This window comes from Centruroides vittatus, unplaced genomic scaffold, assembly GCF_030686945.1.
Source record: "Centruroides vittatus isolate TY-2023 unplaced genomic scaffold, ASM3068694v2 contig_1891, whole genome shotgun sequence".
In the NCBI taxonomy this organism is placed as follows: domain Eukaryota; kingdom Metazoa; phylum Arthropoda; class Arachnida; order Scorpiones; family Buthidae; genus Centruroides; species Centruroides vittatus.
The window spans coordinates 708,397-729,893 of NW_027121163.1; the positions used below are offsets into that span (position 1 = coordinate 708,397).

At 34.5% G+C, this 21,497-nt stretch overlaps 1 protein-coding gene across 1 annotated transcript in view; it reads right to left on the reverse strand.

Moving 5' to 3' along the window:
* The window catches only part of Tango6 (transport and golgi organization 6), a 33,273-nt gene extending 12,419 nt beyond the window's left edge, over positions 1–20,854 (reverse strand). Inside the window, exons 1-10 of the mRNA XM_067264434.1 lie at positions 20,649–20,854; positions 18,302–18,906; positions 16,120–16,207; positions 13,272–13,435; positions 12,150–12,258; positions 11,943–12,061; positions 7,429–7,591; positions 5,761–5,840; positions 2,174–2,286; positions 338–517 (exon numbers count right to left, since the gene is read on the reverse strand). Coding sequence (XP_067120535.1) covers positions 338–517; positions 2,174–2,286; positions 5,761–5,840; positions 7,429–7,591; positions 11,943–12,061; positions 12,150–12,258; positions 13,272–13,435; positions 16,120–16,207; positions 18,302–18,906; positions 20,649–20,712 — 1,685 coding nt within the window. The 5' untranslated portion in view covers positions 20,713–20,854. The remainder of the gene's footprint in view (positions 1–337; positions 518–2,173; positions 2,287–5,760; positions 5,841–7,428; positions 7,592–11,942; positions 12,062–12,149; positions 12,259–13,271; positions 13,436–16,119; positions 16,208–18,301; positions 18,907–20,648) is intronic.
* Positions 20,855–21,497: the final 643 nt, after the last annotated feature.

The window sequence follows — 21,497 nt, forward strand, 5'->3', positions numbered from 1 at the left end:
TATTCGGCCCGCGGCCTCGACGATTTCTTTTCTAAAAAACCAATGTTTCTAACATATTGCAGGTATTAAAACAGAAAAAGTTCAAACTTCTGTTTATGTATGTTATAAAGGGCCTTTTTTTAGTTCGCAAAATTTTTTGGTTTACCAAATAATAGTGAATTGGCCCGTGTCTGATATACATCTATTTGACTGGCCCTTTGCTGCATTTGAGTTTGCAATCCCTGGTTTAAAACTAGAGACATTCCATGGGAACACACTGTAAATTCTAATGAACTGATGAACTCGTATTCAATCATTTTGCATAGTATTATAAAAAAAGATATCTTTTAATAATTACTTTGCCGTCCGTTCTCTCTTTATTTTGATGCTCCCCAGATCGCCGTAAACGAACGCAACATTTCTATTCGTCGGATGAATTCCTTTCGGCGATTCTTCGTCAAATAAAATGCAGTTTACGAGCATTACCGGTTCTTCGAATTTCTTTAATAAAGTAAGTACGATATCTTCTATTTGCTGTCTAAATAGAATAAAGAAAAATTAATATACCACGTCGAACATCCAATTAACCAAAGATCTAACACGGGATTATTCGAGGGCTATAATTGTACTAATTATTAAATTAATCAATTTAATTTATTGAGTTTCCTATAAAAACTGATTAGTATAACTGATTTTATAACAGTTTTAACAAAATGTCTTTGCAAGAAAAAAATGAAAAAATTTGGTTTATGTTACCCATGGTTCCAAAATGGCAGCTCGTCTCCGATTCCAGCAAATAGAAGAAAGGAAACAGTGGGGACGCACGTTCTAACCTAACCTATTCTAATAATTTTGTTGGTAATAATTATGGTAATTTATTAGAATAGGTCAGGTTAGGTTAGAAGGTGCGTCCCCACAGTTTCCCTTCTTCTATTTGCCGGAATCAGAGACGAGCTGCCATTTTGGAACCATAGGTAACATTAACCTAAAATTCTAAAGAAAGGGTATTCCGATACGCATTTACGGCTAACAATGAGCAATTTATGAAATAAAAGCATTTGACGAGGCTTATGGGACAGTCCTTACAGAAAACTCAGTATATTATAAATAAAATTAAATAATTTAGAAGCTTCTGGGAAGAGAATTAAACCAAAGTGAAATTCGTACAATTACATGATCTAAATTTAAACATGTCCGGAAGCAAACGTCGACCAGAAGCTTAGTACTCTACAGAGCGGAAAGACTAGAATAAACGGATATCTCCAGGCTACGCTGTGGCTAGGTTTTAATCTTAGAAACTAAATAATTTAGACTAAAGGTCAGTAGTAAGGCCGCAACCTTATATTAATAATTAATTTTAGAATTCAATTTAATAATTTGGAATATTCTAAAAGAAAAACGGTGTTCTAAATAACTACTGAAATTAATCACCTACTTTTAATACCCGTGTAATACTTCTAATGCACTGTAATTAGTTTTTGGATATATTTTACTCTCTTTCTACCCTGTGGACACTAAGTGGACCTTCTCAATTATAATCATCGTGGCACTCAATGAAGGCAGCCGGCTAGCGAAGAATGGAGCCAACATATCGGAGATGGACCACTCCCGAAGAATTCCCGGGGTCGTTTACCCGGGTTTGATCTCGAGTCCCCGGTGCAGAAGGACGATGCCTTAACCACCTCACCATTTGGCAATTTAATAAAAATATACTTAAATTTCAAAGCTATTTTTTATATTTACAGCGTAATAAGTGGAGAAATATTATAAGTTACGCAAAATTTTGATCTTTGTAATCTTCGTAAGAAATTTAACTTTGAAGTTAAACAATTGCCTGTTTACAACAGGCTATATTAACTATACAATACTATATACAACGCTACTAATAACTAATTAAATTATATTAATTATAATTATTAAATCTATCAACAGACGGTGCGCCTAATGCCTACCTTGACGCGAAATTACTTGGTTAATTAGTCGCATTAATTAGTAATTAGTAGCGCTAATGTAGCTCAATGTAATCTGGTGATCATTTGGATTTAATCTAAAATCGGGTTCTTAGATGTTTATAAAAGTAATTTAATGTTTTTGTGTTTGATTAGAGCACACTATAAAGTCTAAATATGCATTAATTCTCTAATTTATCTGAAAAATAAATATTACATCACACAATCTGTGAATAAAAACTTACTTTAAGTAAAAGATTCCACCGGCCGAAAAACAATGGAGGCGAAAAAGAGGGACGAATACCGTATGTAAATAAGACCATATATTTCGAGGAAGACCAATATTACAAGTGACAATCTGTAAAATATAAGTACATATTTGGCCTTGTAGTATTTAAAATTATTAAATATATTTACCTTAAACTTTCACTTTATAATGACGTTAAGTTTTTAGAGTTGCCAAAACGGCAAAATAACGTATTTTGGTAGATCTATTCTAGGCGGTGTCACACCCGGAGGACAGCCAAGAGGTCCTGGCACCCCGAAAACGAAAGGGGAGGAAAACTAGTATATTTTCTTAACTAAAATTTATTTTTTTATTTATATTGTGTCACGTCTTCTATTTCTATACTACTTATGAATTAGTGGCCACGTAAAGTGGAATTTTAGTGAATTTGCATAAAATCTTTTTTATCCATTCGACTTGGCTCCCCAAGATTAAACCTCAAGTGCACCAGTGATTCCAGGTATATAAAAGTTAACTCTCTCTCGCTCTTTCTCTCTTTGATAAAATAATACAAAATATTTTTATATATTAAACAAACATCGTATCTGTGGATTTAAGTCACAATTTCTCTCTAGTAAAATATGAATAGATATGAGCAATTATTTATTGCGGCATCGTCACAGTGCCGGGCCGCAATTTTTGATCGTACGGTATTTTTAATTTATTTCATTTAAAATATACGCTTTCCGTCTCAAATTAGTAGTGGCTTGCCCCCGTACATCATACTTTTCCTTTAACAATATAGTCGTGCTGGTCATTTATTAACTGCTTTCGGGGGAAGTTTTGAATTGAAATAACACGACTTCTGGTTTGCGTTGGAAGTTTGTATATAGTTAATTGGACCTCCCGCCCCTAAGGTTTCCGTATCTCGTCTACCTAACTCCATTCTCAAGATTAAAAAAAAATGGATGGATGACAACAATGGGAATTTATAGGTCTTCAAAACTGTGATTTTATTGGTTGTCTAGGCACTTAAATATCCAAAAAAGTTAATGGAACAGTATCTCTAATTGTGACACTTGGTGAGTTATTTGCTTCCAAAATTTTTGTGACAGCTCGTTAAGCTTGAGATAGGCAAGAGCATGCAGCGTGACTGATTGTGCTCCAGAAGCAGTTGGTGCAATGATGTTTCCTTTGTTTTATAAGCTTTTAGTCGTCTGTACTAAAGTGAAAAACAGTTGAATTTTAGCAAAGTTTTGTGTGGTAGTTCCTGACTGGGAATGGTGGTGTTCTATCTTCCAAATATACCAATATTTTCTTTCAGTCTGACACTTATTGTTTTTGCTGTTGTCTTTTCTAAGTGAATCGTGCAAACAACCTGATTCTTTTTGGGACTTGCATCAAGCATCAAACTTTGTAGAACATTAGAGATGTTGCTTCAAACACAATGAAGTGTTATAAATTAAAACACTTGGTGGTTCTCTCATCTTTTATTCGGTTGAATAACTAAAGACCCATAAGCCACGTAAACAATTACGTTCAATCATAGACAAGGCCAGATTGCTCGCAATAAACCTAGAGAGAAGTATACGTCACCTGTTATCCAACTGCCTAAAAGACTATCGGTACACCATCCAGGATTCATTTCAACTGTTAAAAAAGTTAAACAAAATTAAACTGGCAGGACGTGAGTACATCACACTGCTTGACTTCATCTCCATGTTTCCATACATTAGATTGGAGCCTTGTTTTTTCATTCTATGGGATAACTTATTTAATCTAGTACCATTGGCAAATTTATACCATCAGCACAATCTCAAATTAGCACCCCTTCTCTGCTATACCTCATTTTTTAGCTTTAATAAGCAAACTTTCCTGCAGAAATGGGGGTGTACCAATGGGTAAGGTCGAGGTATATATGTGAACCGATAGTTTGCTTGCTCGAGAACAAAGCGATAAAAAAAGTTCTTACCTCGGCTATTTTATTACACTCGTTACATTGATGACATTTTGATAATTTGGAAGTCCAAACCAGAAGTGAGTAAACTATCGCAGAGATTCAATGTCACCCCTACGGGCTTATGCTTAAAATAGACCAAATTAGTGAGGTACATTTCCTTGATATTTGACATCATGTTAAAAACTGGCAGGACTGAAACACGAGTGTGTAATAAACTTACCTCTTATCCATGCTTTATTCCCACCGTTTCCAGTGACCAACACTGTTATAAGCTGGCTGGATTTAGAGCATTAGTTAGCACAGCTCCAATGCTAAAGATAGTAAGATAGAATTGGAGCATATTAATAGTATAGCAATAAAGCATGGATATAGTAAACTTATTCTGTCATTAGCTCAAAACATTCGAACTTAAGAACATCATACAACCTTCTAACATTAAAGAAGAGATACAACCTCAAGTCTTGCATTAATGTATTGGTGCAATCCAATCATCTTTTGCTTATTATCCAACACCAAAGACAAGATCAACAGGAATAAATAACCCCAGGGTATAATAGAAAAGAGATTTGAAAGAGTTCTTACGTACATGGGGTCTACTAAGAGATCGTGGACACGCAGAATTGAAGAACACCTGCAGGACATCTCTAATAATAAACTAGTAACAACTCTAGCCCAATATGCAAGCAAGTCTGGGATATCAATCATCTGTATAAGGCAATACTCGACATTCAAAAACTAAGAATCTTGGAAAATTTTTTATGCATCAATTGATGGAAAGTGCATTAATAGTAAAGAATGTGAGACCATATCTGCAGCATGGCAGTTGCTGATTGACAATCTCCTAAAGGAAAGCAGATAAATAATTTTACAACAATATGATACTATAGACGAATAAGTTTTTTGTACTATGCGCATTTATCTTTTTGTCATAATAATTTTGCTTGTTTAATTTTTATTTTATAATAATAATTTGTGGAGTATGCAATTTCAGGGCAAGATTTTGGCATTTCTTTTCACAGTTAAGTCCGTTCTGCAGTTAACAGCTTTGACGTCATGTCGTCGAAGACACCGTGCATTTTCAGATCCGTAAAAACGACATAGCAACCCCCAATGGAAATTCCACACTTTTCCACAACGATAGCCCGTCTTCTCGAACGGTAACCTTCATATCGTTCTGAAAAGTGGAGGGGCGACCCGATCTCTCGTCGTCTTCCATAGACCGTCTCCTATCCGCAAACGGTTTGTGCCATTTGTACGCGGCAGTTTTCTTCATAGCCGCTTCCCAGTAAACTGCAGAAAACATTTCAAGAATTTCTTGAGGTGTCCTTCAAAAAGACAGAATTTGATGTTTATTCTGGACACTTTCACAATAAACTATTCTGATATCGTGCTTTTATGTCATAAATGAATGCAGAAAAACCAAAAAAAAAAAACCGATTGCGATGTAACTGCCTCACGCGCTGTGAATCGGTACATAGTTGCCAAGTATTTTTAAAAAAAATCTGTCATTCTCACTCCACCTACACACATTTCAGACATTTTCTGCAAACTTTTTGAATGTACTACAGATTTATATTAAAATATCATATAATTAATATATTTAGATTTAAAATAAATACATTTAATTTAGAATAAAAGAGACGAACCTCGTGAAGACTTTCAATGCATTTATTTAATTCTTGTTCGGTAACTAAAATTTCGTCGGTAAATTCATTAGAATTCATTTCTGTAAAATATTATTTAAAAGACACTAGAAAAATTTCTATTAATATTGCTATAAAATATTTAAAAACAAATCTTTTTAATTTTAAAATAACAGAAAATTAGTTAAAATATTACGATTATTGCTAATATTTAACACACACACACACACATACACCTGTACATATTTTAAGCGTTACAATACATATTTTATATTGTTTATTTAAATAAAAACGTAATATCACAACCACAGTATAATTTTAATTCAAATAAAACTGCTTTCTTACAATTTAAAATACTTTAACATTGACATTTTGGCACATTGGAGCAAGTCGCGCTCGTCTTCGTGAATGCTAAAATACGCGGTTGCGTGGACCGGTAATGCTCGAGCTTTCTGGTTTATAGGACAAATTGCACGTAAGTTGTAGGTAGGCAGATCGCAAATGTTTTGTATACCCGATATATACAAAAAGTAGATCTATTTCTATCATTTATGATGTGTTAAATATATTTGTGAGCCTGATTTGGTCTGGAGATAACAGTTTGGTCATCACTGGCTTAATTAATTAATTTTACATAAATTTGCAGTCGGTATTTCCTAAATGGCATGTTATTTTTATGTAGTGTTTCCTAGGATGAAGTATCGTTCGCTCAAAAGTGCCAAAACATCTGTTTAGATGCCAAGAAAGCAGTTTTATTTTAGTTTAATTACATTTGTGGACGCTTAGTATTTTATCATTTAACTTTGATTAAAATAAATATAATTTTTTGATATTATAGAATGGAGCGTTGTTTCTTTGTAAGTTATTATTACATTCGGCATTTGAAAATTTACTCGGCGACGTTATTGACGCTATTAAATTTTGGTGGTTAAAGTTTGAGGAATGGGAAGATAGAGGGAAATTGTGTCATATCTCGAGTGGGGTCAGACTTAATGAAAAGTTTTGCTCATTATTAGCATTTACAATTTTTAAAACTCATCTTGACGCTCAAAATTAAGCTTGTTTTGCCTTTTTTTTATATGAATTAATAATATAAAAGTTATTTTTTTAATAACATCTTGTAACAGATGGCACTACACATTTAACTTTGGGCTAATGTCGGTGGTTTTTAATCGACAATGTGATGCATTATTTTTCCGACAAAGCCAGGCCATTGCCAATTTTTTTATTTTATGAAGTGTTATTATAATTTTGATAATAGAGAAACATCATTATGTTTCCCTGTAAACTGCAGAACAGAACGACAGTATTTAAGAATTATGCACTAAAATAAAATAAATTGCATAGTGATTATAACAGAAGATATTAATCATGAGCACAAAAGAAAGACGATCCATCCATTTGCAGTGGCGTAGCGAACATAATTGGCGCCCCTCCTCCCTCCAAAAACACATATAGTTTGTCTTGGAGATCAATTGGGCGCCCCTCTGCGAGTAGCGCCCAGGGCACGATAGGCCCCCTTGCATCCCCTCGCTACGCCACTGCCCATTTGCACCAGCTTGCTCTTCACAGAAGACATGACTCGTACATCTGTTTTCGAATCTTAGAAGAAATATTGCTAGTAATTATAAAATACAATTAAAGCACAAATTTCAAAAATATAAAACTCACCTGAAAATTGTAGGCATGCCAATAATGGTCTTAGTAATTGCTTGAATATATATTTCCACGCAAAAGTAGGTCGATGTTCGGCCATTGAAGATATGGCAGATATAATGGTAAGAATATACTTTTTATTACGAATTAATTCTTTTGTGTAAATTATCTTTAAAATCTAAAAATATATAAAAAGTTTATTATTATTAAAATTATTTAATAATACCAAGTAAACTATAAGATAAACTTTATTAAATTGGCTCATATACTTGAAAACATATCTCAGTTTATAAATTTTATTCAAAAGCGAGTTGATAGTAGTGCAAGATGCAAGAATTTGCAGTTTAAATCACTTTACAGGCATCACAATCCTATAGCACGCACTGCTATAATTCAAGTTATAGCAATTCCTTCTGCTTGCTTTTGTGTAATCTGTATAGCTACCCTACAATACGACGCCTACCTCTAGCGCCAAATTACTTAGCATTTAATTAATAATAGTAGTAGTAATATAGCCCAATATAATCCATCAATCATTTGGCATTAATATTGAAATATACAGTACTGTACATGGATATCTATCATGATAGAGAGATAGATATAGATAGTCTATCACTCTGGAGAAGCCAGGAATAAATTTGAGAAGTCAAAAGACCCAGAATTTTTCAGGGGCAGTCTGTTGCAAATATATCTAGCTGTCCTCATTGTGATTCAATGATAACTGCATTTGATTATTCGACTATGACAAAACGGCACGAACGTAAAAATACTCCATGGTGGAATGAAGAATCAGCTTCTGGACGAAGAAATGTGAGAAGACTTCTAAAGAACTTTCGACGGGAACAGGATCCTACTGAAAAGGAAAGAAAGAGAGCCCAATATAGGACTCACTTTAATAATTACAAGAAGAAGATCAATAAAACAAGAACTCAAGCATGGAGGAACTTTTGCACAAAAATGGGGAAAAAGAACGTGTGGAGCAACCCATATTATATGGTTTGTAAACTACGTAAAAAGATAACCACCCCATCACGTATCCAGAAGAAGATGGGAAATTTACTGATAATTACATCGACACAATAAAACATATCTCCGACAGTCACTTCCCAAATGATAATGAAAACGAAGACAACCAGGACCAGACACAGGATCGAATAGCGGGATTCCTCCCGATTCTGACGATGATATTCTGTTTACATTTCAAGAAGTACGAAGGCAATTATGACATCGAAAAACGGTCAAGCTCCGGGACGTGATGGTATCACTCCTAAAATAACCAAGCATGCACTTAAGGCAGTACCCGTTGCGTGTGTATATATATTTAACAAATGTCTTGAAACGAAAAGATTCCTGGACCCGTGGAAACTTGCTGAGGTCAGATTCATACCGAAAGGAAGTAACACAAATATTACAAAAGCAGATCAACTTCGATCGATCGATCAGTCTTTTATCAGTTCCGGGAAAGGTCCTCGATGGTCCGGTCATTAATCATATTAATTACTTTCTAAACGAAAGAAATCTACTTCATCCTGCCCAGTTTGGTTTTGTCAAAAGAAAATCAACTTATCATGCTATTCATGAGGTTGTAAGCTTTATTAAAGAAGCTTGGAGGAAAATGGAACATTGTCTTTTGATCTCAATTGACTTTAGAAATGCATTTAACACGCTTTGGTGGCCAGCAGTTATGAAACAACTTAAACAATTTAGATGCTCAAAAAATTTACTCCAAATTCTCAATGACTATCTGAAAGACAGAACTGCTGGCACAACGGCTGATGAAGAATATATTATAAGATCAATCTCAAGAGGATGCCCACAGGGTTCACGCTCAGGACCTGCTTTGTGGAATATTGTCTATGACAGTCTTCTCCATATCAACAATACAAGAAAAAATTGTAATTGGAAAATACAGGGTTTCGCAGTCGGCACCTTTGTCATGATTTCTCACAAAAATAATGAAGTTCTCCAAACAGAGGCAAAGTTACTGTTGGGAAAAATCAACAACTGGTGTGAATTAAATAAACTAAACATTAATTACGGAAAATGCCAAAATATGGTTATGTCAAAAGGACACCAGTTAAAAAAGGCATTCGGGATAGTTATTAACAACAATAGAATTAAAAACACAGAGAATTTCAAATACTTGCAAATTATATTTGATCAAGGGTTCACACGGACCACACACTTAAATCAAACTTCTGACAGGACAATTAAACTCTCCAATGCCCTTCTTCATTTACCTAACAAAGGATGGGGATCGAATGACAGGAATATCAAGATTATTTACAGAGCTTGTATAAAAACAATGATCCTTTATGGAGCACCTTTCTGGGCAACCTGCACAGATACAATTAGCACTCAAAAGAAACTGAATAAAATTCAATGCATTACTCTCCTTTGGCTTTGCACAGCATATCAAACGGCTCCTGCTGCGACTCTACAGGTAATTGCAGGTTTGCTCCCCCTACATATTAGGGCCAAAGAAGTGACGTGGAATTGATACCTAGGAAAAAATGGAATCACACATCCCTCCTTAATAGGCTAGTCACAGAACGCCCATTTCCTCACGAAATCTTTAACATTCATCCAGCAAAATACTCATCTATCGCTATTAAATCTCTGGAAGATAAAGTCTCAGCTACTTACACGATTTTCACGGATGGCTCAAAACAAAATGATAAGGTAGGAGCAGCATATGTTATAATGAAAAATAAGTCAACAACTCTGATCTATACTGCATGATCAGCATGGGGATTGAGAGCCAAATAGTAAGGATTTGCAGTGATAACCAAACCGCCATTCAAAAGCTCAAAAATCCAAGATGTTACTTTTCTCATTGGTGTTTCATGAAATCCAAAACAACAGTAATTCAATTGTGTTAACCTGGGTTAAAGGACATGCAGACTTAGATGGCAACGAGGCAACTGATAAACAAGCAAAGTTAAGTGCAAATTCCTTCTCCTCTCCTGAGTTCAGCGACATTCCTTACACCAGTAGCATGAACAGTGTTCTTGCTCTATCAGCCTTTGGCAGAGGGAATGGGAGAATTGTAACACTGGAAGGATAACATTTTCCTTTATCCCTAAACATACAGACAAGACTTAAACTGAAGCATATTTCCATTATATATATAAATACACAAATTTTTACCAGACATGGAAACCTCGAGGCTTATCTTCACCGGTCTGGTCACAGAGACACTCCCTTATGCGGCTGTAACAACACCTCAATACAAGACGTTCATCATTATATATTTGAATGTGATAACTTCACACATGAACGAGAAACACTTCTAAGAACTGCACTCTCCCAAGGACTCAACTGGCCATGCGAAATGGACACAGATCTTCGTCACAGATCAAAAACTTTTTAAAAGTCTCGTAGACTTCTTTGCTTCAACTGGAGTGCTGAATTCTGACTATCGATCATCACAACAGTGAGTGCATTTGTGTAGTGTAAACTTTACTTCAACAATTGATCACAAATGTATATACAGGTACTCCTCACTTTAAGACCTATCTGCTTAACAACCACTCGCACTTATGACCAATCGAATTTCGACCTGCAATTCGGGGAATCCCCTTTCTCAGCTCGAGTGTCGGTCAGTGGCGAATGGTGACATGCGCACTAAGCGTACTATAATAGTCTTTTTATGAATAAATTTGAAGTTTGTTGCATAATTTGCATAATTTTACAACGATCCTATATTCCCAGCGGAAGCTCCTCACTTATCGACCAATTCGCTTAACGACGTAGTCATCGGAACGGAACTCGGTCTGTAATGTAAATACTATCTATGTCATTCCCACAAAGTGTAGTGGGTGTGTGTTTGGTACATTTTCAATGTTACTATTGTATTGTTTGTTATTTTATCTCTGTATTCTTTGTATTTTTACTTTGGTTTTATAAATCCGGCAAAGACGCCCTGTACCTCCCCTTTTCTGCCCCTATCCTATTTTCTGTATTTTCACCTTTGCTTTCACATTCTGCTTCTTTTCTTTATTTTCAAGCTAGATAATACCACTGAGTGCACCTGGTCTTCCACCCCTGTCAGCTACAAGAGTTACAAGTGTCCCCATTGTGAGCACAAAGAAAGCCCTTCTTAGTGCTTACATAGCAGAAAGAAAGAAAAAACACCCCTATTTTAAAAAATAATGAGATGTGACGTAATAGTTTTGGCACACTTCTATCTAATAATAATTAAAATAAAATGAATTGCAAAGATTTATCTGTGACATTACATTAACTCTTTAATTACATAATTAAAGAGTTAATGTAATGTCAACATAATTTATATGTAATCAAGCATTTAGTTAAGAACATTTAACTTAATTTGCATGTTTTTAGTGTAAAATTTCGGTTCAATCAACTTTTCAAATCAGGATTTTTGTATCAATCACATACATTTCTGTGTGTTCATAAATTTCGATTAAAGGGAGAAGTATTTTCCTGAGATTTCTTTTATTAATACGTTTAATATCTAATTTTTGAACCTTAATTTCTACAAATAATAATAGAAGTTAAAATACCTGTGGACATATCTTTGCGTAATAAGATTCTGCAGATGCGCACGAACTTGGCACTTGAACTATTAATTTTCCAATCATTTCGCACTGTTTCCAAACAGTTGGATCATCTTGGTTTACAGCTTTTGTTTAAAAGAAAGTTTATATAAGTAATAAAATACAACATCCCTTATATCTGAATATATATAAAAATTTAATTCAATGTTAAACCTGGATCTAATAAACCTTGAATAACAAAAATAATGCCTTGAGATTGAAGAAGTTCATTAGTCAGATAATTTCCGCAAGTTTTCTGCAACCATTTAGGAACACATTTATCCTATTAAAAAATAATTGTATTTTTTATTTTTATAATCAATAATTATAAAGAGTATAAACAAAAACATTGCGTCGGGCTATATCTCGCTTCTTCTACATATAGCTAAATACATGTGCAATTACCAACACTACCTCGCTACCAATTATCAGTAGCAAACTAGTCAATGATGTAGTCACCATACAATGCCAATTCCCTGTTACGAGGCCAAATTTTATCTCGGCTCTGACGTGTGCTCAAGGCTGCACGATAGGCTGCGCAGACGATTTTCCCCACACGTTTTGACAGTATCCACCTGTTTCCCCTTTGAATATTTTAATCAGAAAAAAAAACGTTTTATATCGATCTCGAGGCACTCTATGACTTTATAATTGTGTGTCCTTATCTTTCGTAAAAGCCCAGATGGAATTTGGCCCCGTGAGAGAGAGAGGTCAAAGGTACATGGTGACTATACAGCTGACCATTGATAATCCGACGCTTTTGTAATCCGACACGTTCAGTAGTCCGACGCACCTCCCGTCAAGGTCACCACCGTAGTCCTCGTCCCGTTACGTGTCTGCTTGCACAGAAGGATGTCGCAACACAAATCTCCCCACCCAATTCTTACACGACGACACACATTTCTTGTGTTTTCCGTGAGCAGTTCTGTACGTACTGTATGCACATTTATTGGCTTCCGTATTTCTTTTAATAAACATGTTTTAGTTAACCGAAATGGGTGTTTCATTTCCATATTAACCTAGACAGCATTTTACTCATAAAATGTAGGAATATTGTAGGCTACTGCTAGCAAAACAATGCCGAATATGTAATCACTTTTGGTAATCCGACACCCCTTTGGTCCCATACCTGTCGGATTATCAAGGGTCAGCTGTACTGTCAAATAGCCCATTACCTATATTTTTATGCACTTGTATTTAGATAATACACAGCACAAGCAAGATTTTGGTGCTAGGTTTTTGTCTTTACAGGTATGAAAAAAATATATTATTTGAAAATTTGAAAGCGTGACTTACATTTCTTTGTTTACAAGAACTTATTCTTTGTAACTGGAAAAGGTTATTGATCAATATACGTTTATGAACACTTTTTAAAAACACTTCTAAATCTTTCAGAAGAAAATATCTGTCTTTCCACATTTCGGCAATCAGTTCTTTTGACGACGGTACACGATTGCGTACTAAATTAATTTAAGTAAAAATTTAATTAATTAAATCCCAATTTATGAAATGTTTAACTTATAAAGACTTACTCTAACTTTAAGCACTTATTTAAAGAATTATTAATAATAATAATATATAATTACTTATAAAACCAATTCAATATACGTTAATAATTGAATGACACAGCCGAATCTTCATTGGACTGTATGTGGTTAAAGATGCTAAATAATTCAGATTAGAGATGGTTAAAGCTGTCAAATTTAATTATTTGAAATAAATTAATTTAAAATCTTTTGGAAGAAGAGATTGGCCGAGAGCAGTACTTTAACCCGCAACTCCTACTTATCATACAAATGTAATATCGGTTGTTAGCCAGATCTCCGTCCATCCTTCATTTCCAGACCAATTAATTTATAATTAAGTTATGATCCAGTTTTAGATACATCTAAATAGATCATAAGTAATTAAAATTTTTATATATATGTATATTTAAATAAGGTTACGTTAAATAAGGTAAATGATAAAGTTATTGGCCATTTTAAATGTAAATTTCTTTAATAAAAACTTCGTAAGTTATTCTGGAAACAATGCATGGCAGTATTAATAAACATTTCTGTTGTCAGTACGTAGCAAAAAGTCCTGCGGGTTCATCCGTCACTGAGTGTGACCATTAGCCATAGAATTGATGGCCAGGTGGCCAAACAGTTCAGGTGATAGCCTATCGCCCCGGGAAGCCCGTAATTGAATCCAGACAGATATAAAACCACAAGAATTTTTCAGGGGGTGGTCCGTTCCCGATAACTGGGTCCCGTCCCTCACCACCCAGCAGCCCCGTTGTGGGCCTGGTCTGGAACCCATAATTTGACTTGTTAAAACAGATACTAATATTCCTGATGTTGCACAAATTTGTCTTAGATTTGCTTGGTGCAAGGATGCATACTATGTTATGTGGTATGTGCATGGCATGCCATATTATGTAATACAGAGTACGTGAAAAATGCCAGAAAGGTGACAATTTTGAGAACTGCTGGACTAGTTTGAGTTTGGTGATTTTACCTACTACCAGTTAAATGTTTCATCGAACCAGGTTTTAAGTCTTTCTGCCCTGGGGATACTAAGAGGACCTTTTTAGCAAGCCTGTTGTGACTTCAGCCAGACCCACAATAGGACAGACAGATGGTGAGGAACAGGGCCTAACATATTTGGACAGATCACCCCTCAAAAAAATCCTCAGAGGTTTTTCACCTGTGTGGACTCAATTGCGGATCCCAGAGTGGTAGGCCGCCAACTTAACTGCTCGGCCATCACCTCTAACCAGTCTTTTAAAATGTTAATTTATTTGATTTAACATTTTTTAAAGATAACAGAACTAAGAATTAATATTTAGTTGTGTGTTATACAGTAATATGAGTATAGTATTGTCGTCATTGACTGAATTTTGCAAGGAAATCTTTCTCTCTCTTGTTTACTCCCGATGCTGGATGTAGAGCTCAAAAATGTTCAGTTCAATTAGAAAACATGTAGACATTTTTTGGGCTCACCATGGTTTGGCAGGCCCACAATGGGATGGCTATATGGTGAGGGATGGGATCTCACATATCTGGGACAGACTACCCATGAAAAATTCCTGGGGTTTTCTATCCAGATTCAATCATGGATACCCAGAGTGACAGGCAGGCTAACACCTTTATCACTTAAGCTATCCAGCTAGTCAATATAGTGAAGAAAATTAACTTCTTCACAACAACTTAATCTGTAACTAAGTATGCCAAACAAAAACCTTGACAATCCAGTAAATAATTTTAATGTAAATCATCACGGTTTCATCACTTTGAAGTTTCCTTTCCAAAAACTATCAATATATTTAAGTGGTAGTCCATTGGAGAAAGATCTGAAAAATAAGCTGGGTGAGAGAAATTTTACGGTTCAATTCTGTCATACTTTTATGATCTGCTTTGCAACGTATGGTCTGGCATCATTGTGCGGCTGCACCGTACGTTGCATCTATTCGCTAATGCTGGCTCCCAAATATACAGTTTATCATATATCATTTCAATTTATTGACAGTATTTCTCACATTAATCATTTCATCTTATTGCAGAAATAAAAAACGAATCACACCTCCATAACCTTGCACGAACGAAGGCTCGTTTTCGGTGCTATTTCGACATCTATTCACTGTGTGGAACATTGACGATTGTCATACAGGATCCGTTTTTCATTGCCAGCCACAATGCGAGACAATATACCTTCATTTTTGTTCCAGCAAATCAAAGAATAGCAGACCTCCAAATGATACACTTTGTCTCTCTCGTAAAGTTTGTATTGTACCCATTTGTCTAGTTTCTCGACTTTTCCCGAGGTCTTTACATTTCGGGAAATGGTCAGATAATGAACATTAACCTTGAATAACGAACGAAAAGAGTGGAGTTAAATTTTGAAAAATGGCAACTTTATTTGTAACAACCTTGAAGATCATACAAGAATATAATCTTTTGAGTTGTTTTGGTTTTTTTCCAGGTGTTATCCAACTTCAACCGACTGACGTTATAGTAAATATAGATGAATAAATTCTTAAAAATCAATTAAAATTGATTATTAGAATATTAAAAACTACTGAAATAGTTATACCATTCGAACATTTATAAATTTTATAAATAAATTTCAGTTTACTGGTTTTTACCTTTTTATTTATACTTACCATTACATCTGTTTAAGAGTTCAGATACAGTGAGCTGTTTTGTGGTATTAACATTAAATTTTTCATTTAAATTATCCAAAGTTAAATCCTATAAGAAAAAATAAAATTACATACTTAATACGGAATAAACATTTCTCATCCACAGATCATAGAATTACCATCATCTTATTTCATTTGAAACAAATAAAAATACAAGGTGCGTCTGAAAAGTTTGGTGAATGGTCCCATAGTTGAATAACTGTGCTGGTTAGGATGTTGCGCTCATGTAGACGTAGTGAGAGACTTTCCAACTAGTGTTCCCTATGGTCGAAATCATGACAGTTAAACAGAAGTGTGGGCAGCAAACAATGCAACGCAGTCAGTGTGATAAGGAGTGTCACTGCGAAATGGAGCAATGCACGAACATTACGGCACTTCCTCGCTACACGCCAGGTGACAATTCTTCAACACTCTCCATATTCTCCAGATCTGGCACCTGCAGATTTCTTCTTGTTTCCCGCCTGAAAGGCCTACGCTTTTCCGACATTGCGCAGATCCAACAACGTGTGACAATGGTACTTCGTGCAATACCAAAAGAAGTGTTTGCTCGCAGCTTCCAGCAGCTGTACAACTGATGTCAAATGTGTGTTGTCGCTAATGGTGATTACTTTGAATGCCAGTAAAAGTATTTTGTTTGTATCTCTTGTTTCCTTTATTTTATGAGACCATTCACTGAACTTTTCAGACACACCTTGTAATTCAAGAATACAACTATATACAGGGTCTTCCAAAATTAAATGTATAATGATACCATTTTAAATTACTGTATTATGTTTTTTCACATTATTTTGATGCATATATAAAATAAATATTTCATTACTTTTTTCTTACCTTTTTCATATCAATTTTAAAAAATTTAAATTAAAAAATGATAAAAAAAAATTGTTTATTTGTCATCATTGCTTTTGAATACTATGAAAATACTGTAATATGCACCATGTGATTGAAACCACACGCTTTTCAAAGTACAATGCAACGTTTTTTAAAGTATGTACAAGACACAAGTGTCCACGTCGTTCTTCTCTGCCGGTTGGCTCGATACTGGGACTGGGAATGTGAAGGCCAAGCAATGCAGTCTGGGCGAACTTGTGACACGTCGTGCGTAACGTAGCGTAGAACATTACATTAACGTGCGATTAGTCGTCGTTCTTTGCTTACTAGATATCTCGTAGCAAAATAGAACTGACAATGAGTTATCTTGAAGTACACTTAAGTAAATTTCCAAGAAAATGCCTAAAGGCTCTAAACTTTGCGCACTCCAATTGCGGTGCCACGGCACCCGGTTGAAAAACACTGGATTAATCTAACCGTCCACAAAAACGAACCTGCTTAGATCAATCTGATATAAACAAGACCCTACTGAACTTCCAAAACTAAGTTTTAAAAGATTAATGTAGTAAATTAAACCAAAAAGTTAGATTTCTAAAAATAATAATTATAAAATGGTTTTAATGTATAATTAGTCGTCTAATTTAATGTAATGTGCATTCCAATTTTCAACACCTTGAAACCAAAAATTCTATTTTCTGGTGAATTTAACACATGTCTGCACTAAATATATAAATATCGCACATGTAAACCAATAAATATAATACCGATTAAAGTAAAACTATTAGGTATAATGAAGACACAAAAACAGTAAACTAAGAAAGCTGAATAACAGAAAAAATGGAAAGAGGAAGCTTGGAGTTGTTGTAGTTGCAACAACACATGGAAAAATAGTTAGTAAAAGTTTTCAAGTTTGCACTCATTGGGCTGCAATTTGAAAAAATTGTCCCACTGTCATCCATTCGTCTTTCCTTAATCTCCAGAACAGTGTTAGATAGATAAAATCAGAGTCCAGATATGAAAACCTTAGAGGCAGGAGGCCCTAATTAATTATATATGAACTTCCGATTCAAATCAGAAGTCACGTTATTTCAATTTAAAACATATCCCCCAAAAGCAGTTAATAGACAACGTGCATGCCTCTACCATTAAAGGAAAAGTATGATGTACAGAGGCAAGCCACTACTAATTTGAGGCAGAGAGAATACATTTTAAATTAAATAGATTAAAAATATGATTAAAAATTGCAGCTTGGCATTGTGACAATATAACAACAGTCGCTCGTTATTGTAATAGTTAGTTTAAATATTCTTACCTTTAATTCTGATTCGTCTTTTTTTATAGGAGCGTAACATAACTGAAACGAAGCACATAGAATGTACGAAAAATACGAAGACAAAATAATATTTCCAATGGATGTACTTTTAATGCAATTTAATAATATTACAGTGCATGCCATCAACTGATAATACTTTTGATGTGGCAATAGATCACGCTTTACTTCCTGAATCATCGAAATGTATTGTGTCCGATTTTGAACGGGAAGACCAACTCCCGGTAATAGACTCGGATTCACACCTAAAGCAATTACGAACTGAATTGCCGACGAAACCGACTTCTGTTGCGAAATACTTAAAATATCTCCTTCGGGATACGGAACATTTGTTTTTTCATTGGTTCTTGGAATCGCAGCTTCTTTATTAATCTCAAGTGTTTCTTTCAACAGCAACATTAACACGAGACACCACTCTACAAACAGCCATACGACTTTAACAAGAGAGTCTCTCTCTGTTTGTTCCAACAGACTTTGGTTGTATGTTCTTATTTTTTCACAAATGGCTTCATTTTCGAGAACTTTCCGTTGCAGCGACGTTATTCTACCGTCTAACTGGGCTTTAATACTCGAAACTTCTTTTGTACCTTAAATAATAAAAATATATAGTTTTAAGAAAATTGTACACTTGTACAGGGTACACATATATTATAATATTTTCATAGCAATAAAGTCTTACTTATTCAAAATTAACAAAACACTGGATTTTTCCCTCAAACATCTCTAGTTTTAAACTGTTTAAAAAATACATTTGTTCAGATATGTGAATAAAATGTATTGGAGAAACTTGGTCAATACTCCAAGTCATAAGCATACTGTCAGAAGAGCTGGTGCTACCACGCAGTGGCAATCCAGATCACCATTGACACAGGGTCTACACTGTCAGGGGGGTTCTCATTTCTTGGTCCATCTGATCACTCAACATCATCACTTGGAAGATTTTTCTTTATACACATATCAAGGGTCATTGTGTATGCTATAGAAAGCCTCATATAAAAGAATTGTGGATCCCTAACATACGTACTTGCACATCAGGAGCATACGTGGAAATTACTGATTTAATATAGTAATTAACTTTTTCAGATGCACTTCCTATTATCATTGTATACAGTATTATATTCTCATTTCTCTTCCCAAAAGTAATCCACAAAACTAGGGATATTCAAGGACAACACACTGTATTTATTTTAGAGAATTATAAAAATTACTTACTGTTGATTCTAACAGAATAAAAAAGGGGAAGTGTTGCTCAAAATGCTGATTGTACAAGGTACGATAAGAGAGAGAAATAGCTTATATTGTGGTAAATACAAGGGATGCAAACATCACACTTCCAAGCAAAGATATAAATAACAGCTGCTAATGTACTGTCTACCATATATTCAAAAATGAATATATCTGATAGTCTCAAACATTGTATTTTACTCCATATATAGATTTGGTTTGTTGTATTTTGTTTTGTTGAGGGGACTAAGCAAAGAAAAACAGGCAGTAAGAAGTCAAAATGAGAAAATGATATTACATGGATTTGAACCTTTGATCTCAAGAGCTGACCATATGCATCAAAACAAGTTATTTCAAGAGTTGAGGTCCTCAAGTTATATAACAACTCCAGATAGTAGAGTTATTCACAATCATATTCACCAAACTAGAGTTTCTAAACTTGAAGGTTGTTCACTCATTACACAACTGAGGTTGGGAGTTGTGAGTTAAGGTTCTTCTTTTGGTAACCAGGGGCAGAAGTAATGGGAGTTTGAGATGGCATCTACTCCTCCCAATGCCAACAAAATCATGCCAAGCAGAAAATATACAAGGGACGGGGAGAACAGGGAAGGAGAACCAGCCTTCTCGATTGGCATTTCGTACGAACTATCAACATCAGTCCGAAAAATCAGCTTCAAAATTCTCAATGATAAATGTCTAATTACAGCTCTATCAGTAAGATGCAACAAATTCTCACCTTGTTATATACCATATTTTCTGGTGTATAAGACGACCCCCGCCTTTTGAGATGATTTTCCTGGGTTAAAAAGTCGTCTTACATGCCGGAAAATACAGTACTTCGAGGAGAACAAACCACATTAGATCCATCTAATTTATTATAAAAGTATTTTCTAAGAGACTAAGAAATGTCTCAAGCATAAGAACTTTGTGGACAAACCATAGATACAAATTTTTGATTACTAATTCAAAAAAATACTTATTCTAATTTAGTTTAAAAGCTACGAAAGTTATATTTATTTGGTTGGGTAGGTGATTTTACCTAAAATTTGTATATGTTTAGGCACATTTATTAATAAAATTCCACTTAAATGTTATAAACACTTACTATCTGTTCGAGCTGCTGTCAACAACTCCAGATATTGACATATAATGTTAACTTCATTAGACATTCTTCTACTTAATACAAACTCCGGAAAATTGGAATTATAACTGAACAGTTACTTTCGTATTGTCTTTCTACCACGTTACGTAATACAACCGCGAAATCGACAAGATACTTCTGTAAAGCATGGATAGCTCGTGCAGCACTTTTGTTATTGGATGACGTAATACGTAATACCACGTGACAAAATAGGCCTCGAGTAATTTTTTTAAGAAATGAAAAGCGAAAAGTAATTACAAAACTTGAGATGTATGATGAATTTAATATTAGAGACGGACATAAAATTTATTATTTAAGTATTTTTTTAGAAAATATAATATAGTTAAATTTAAAATCTTCGCCATTAGAGGTCGCTTGGTCCTTGCGCTATGCTCTCCAGTAGAGTTAATGTGTCAGGTTGTCGATAGCTGGCGTGAGAAGCGCTTTTAGGCGAGAAGTTTGTTTATCTATTTGGTTAGTAGGTATTTTTGTAACTTTTTTCTACTGTTCTGCCAAAAAAATCTTATTCGTAATTACATTTTTTAATTTTATATCATGTATAAAGAAAGAAGAAGTGTATTTCGTTTATAAAAAAAATTAATAACGTGATGATTTTAAATTACAGATGAGGATGTAGCTTTATTTATCCAAGTTTTAAAAAGATATCTGTTTAAAACTGTTAAAATTAACATCTCAAATACTATAGTAGAGTTAACAGAGACTTTTCACGCTGCTTCTGGTAACATAAAAATAACACTTCTATCATCAGAATGCAATCTTCTATTATTTTAATGTTACCGGTAGTGTTGTGAT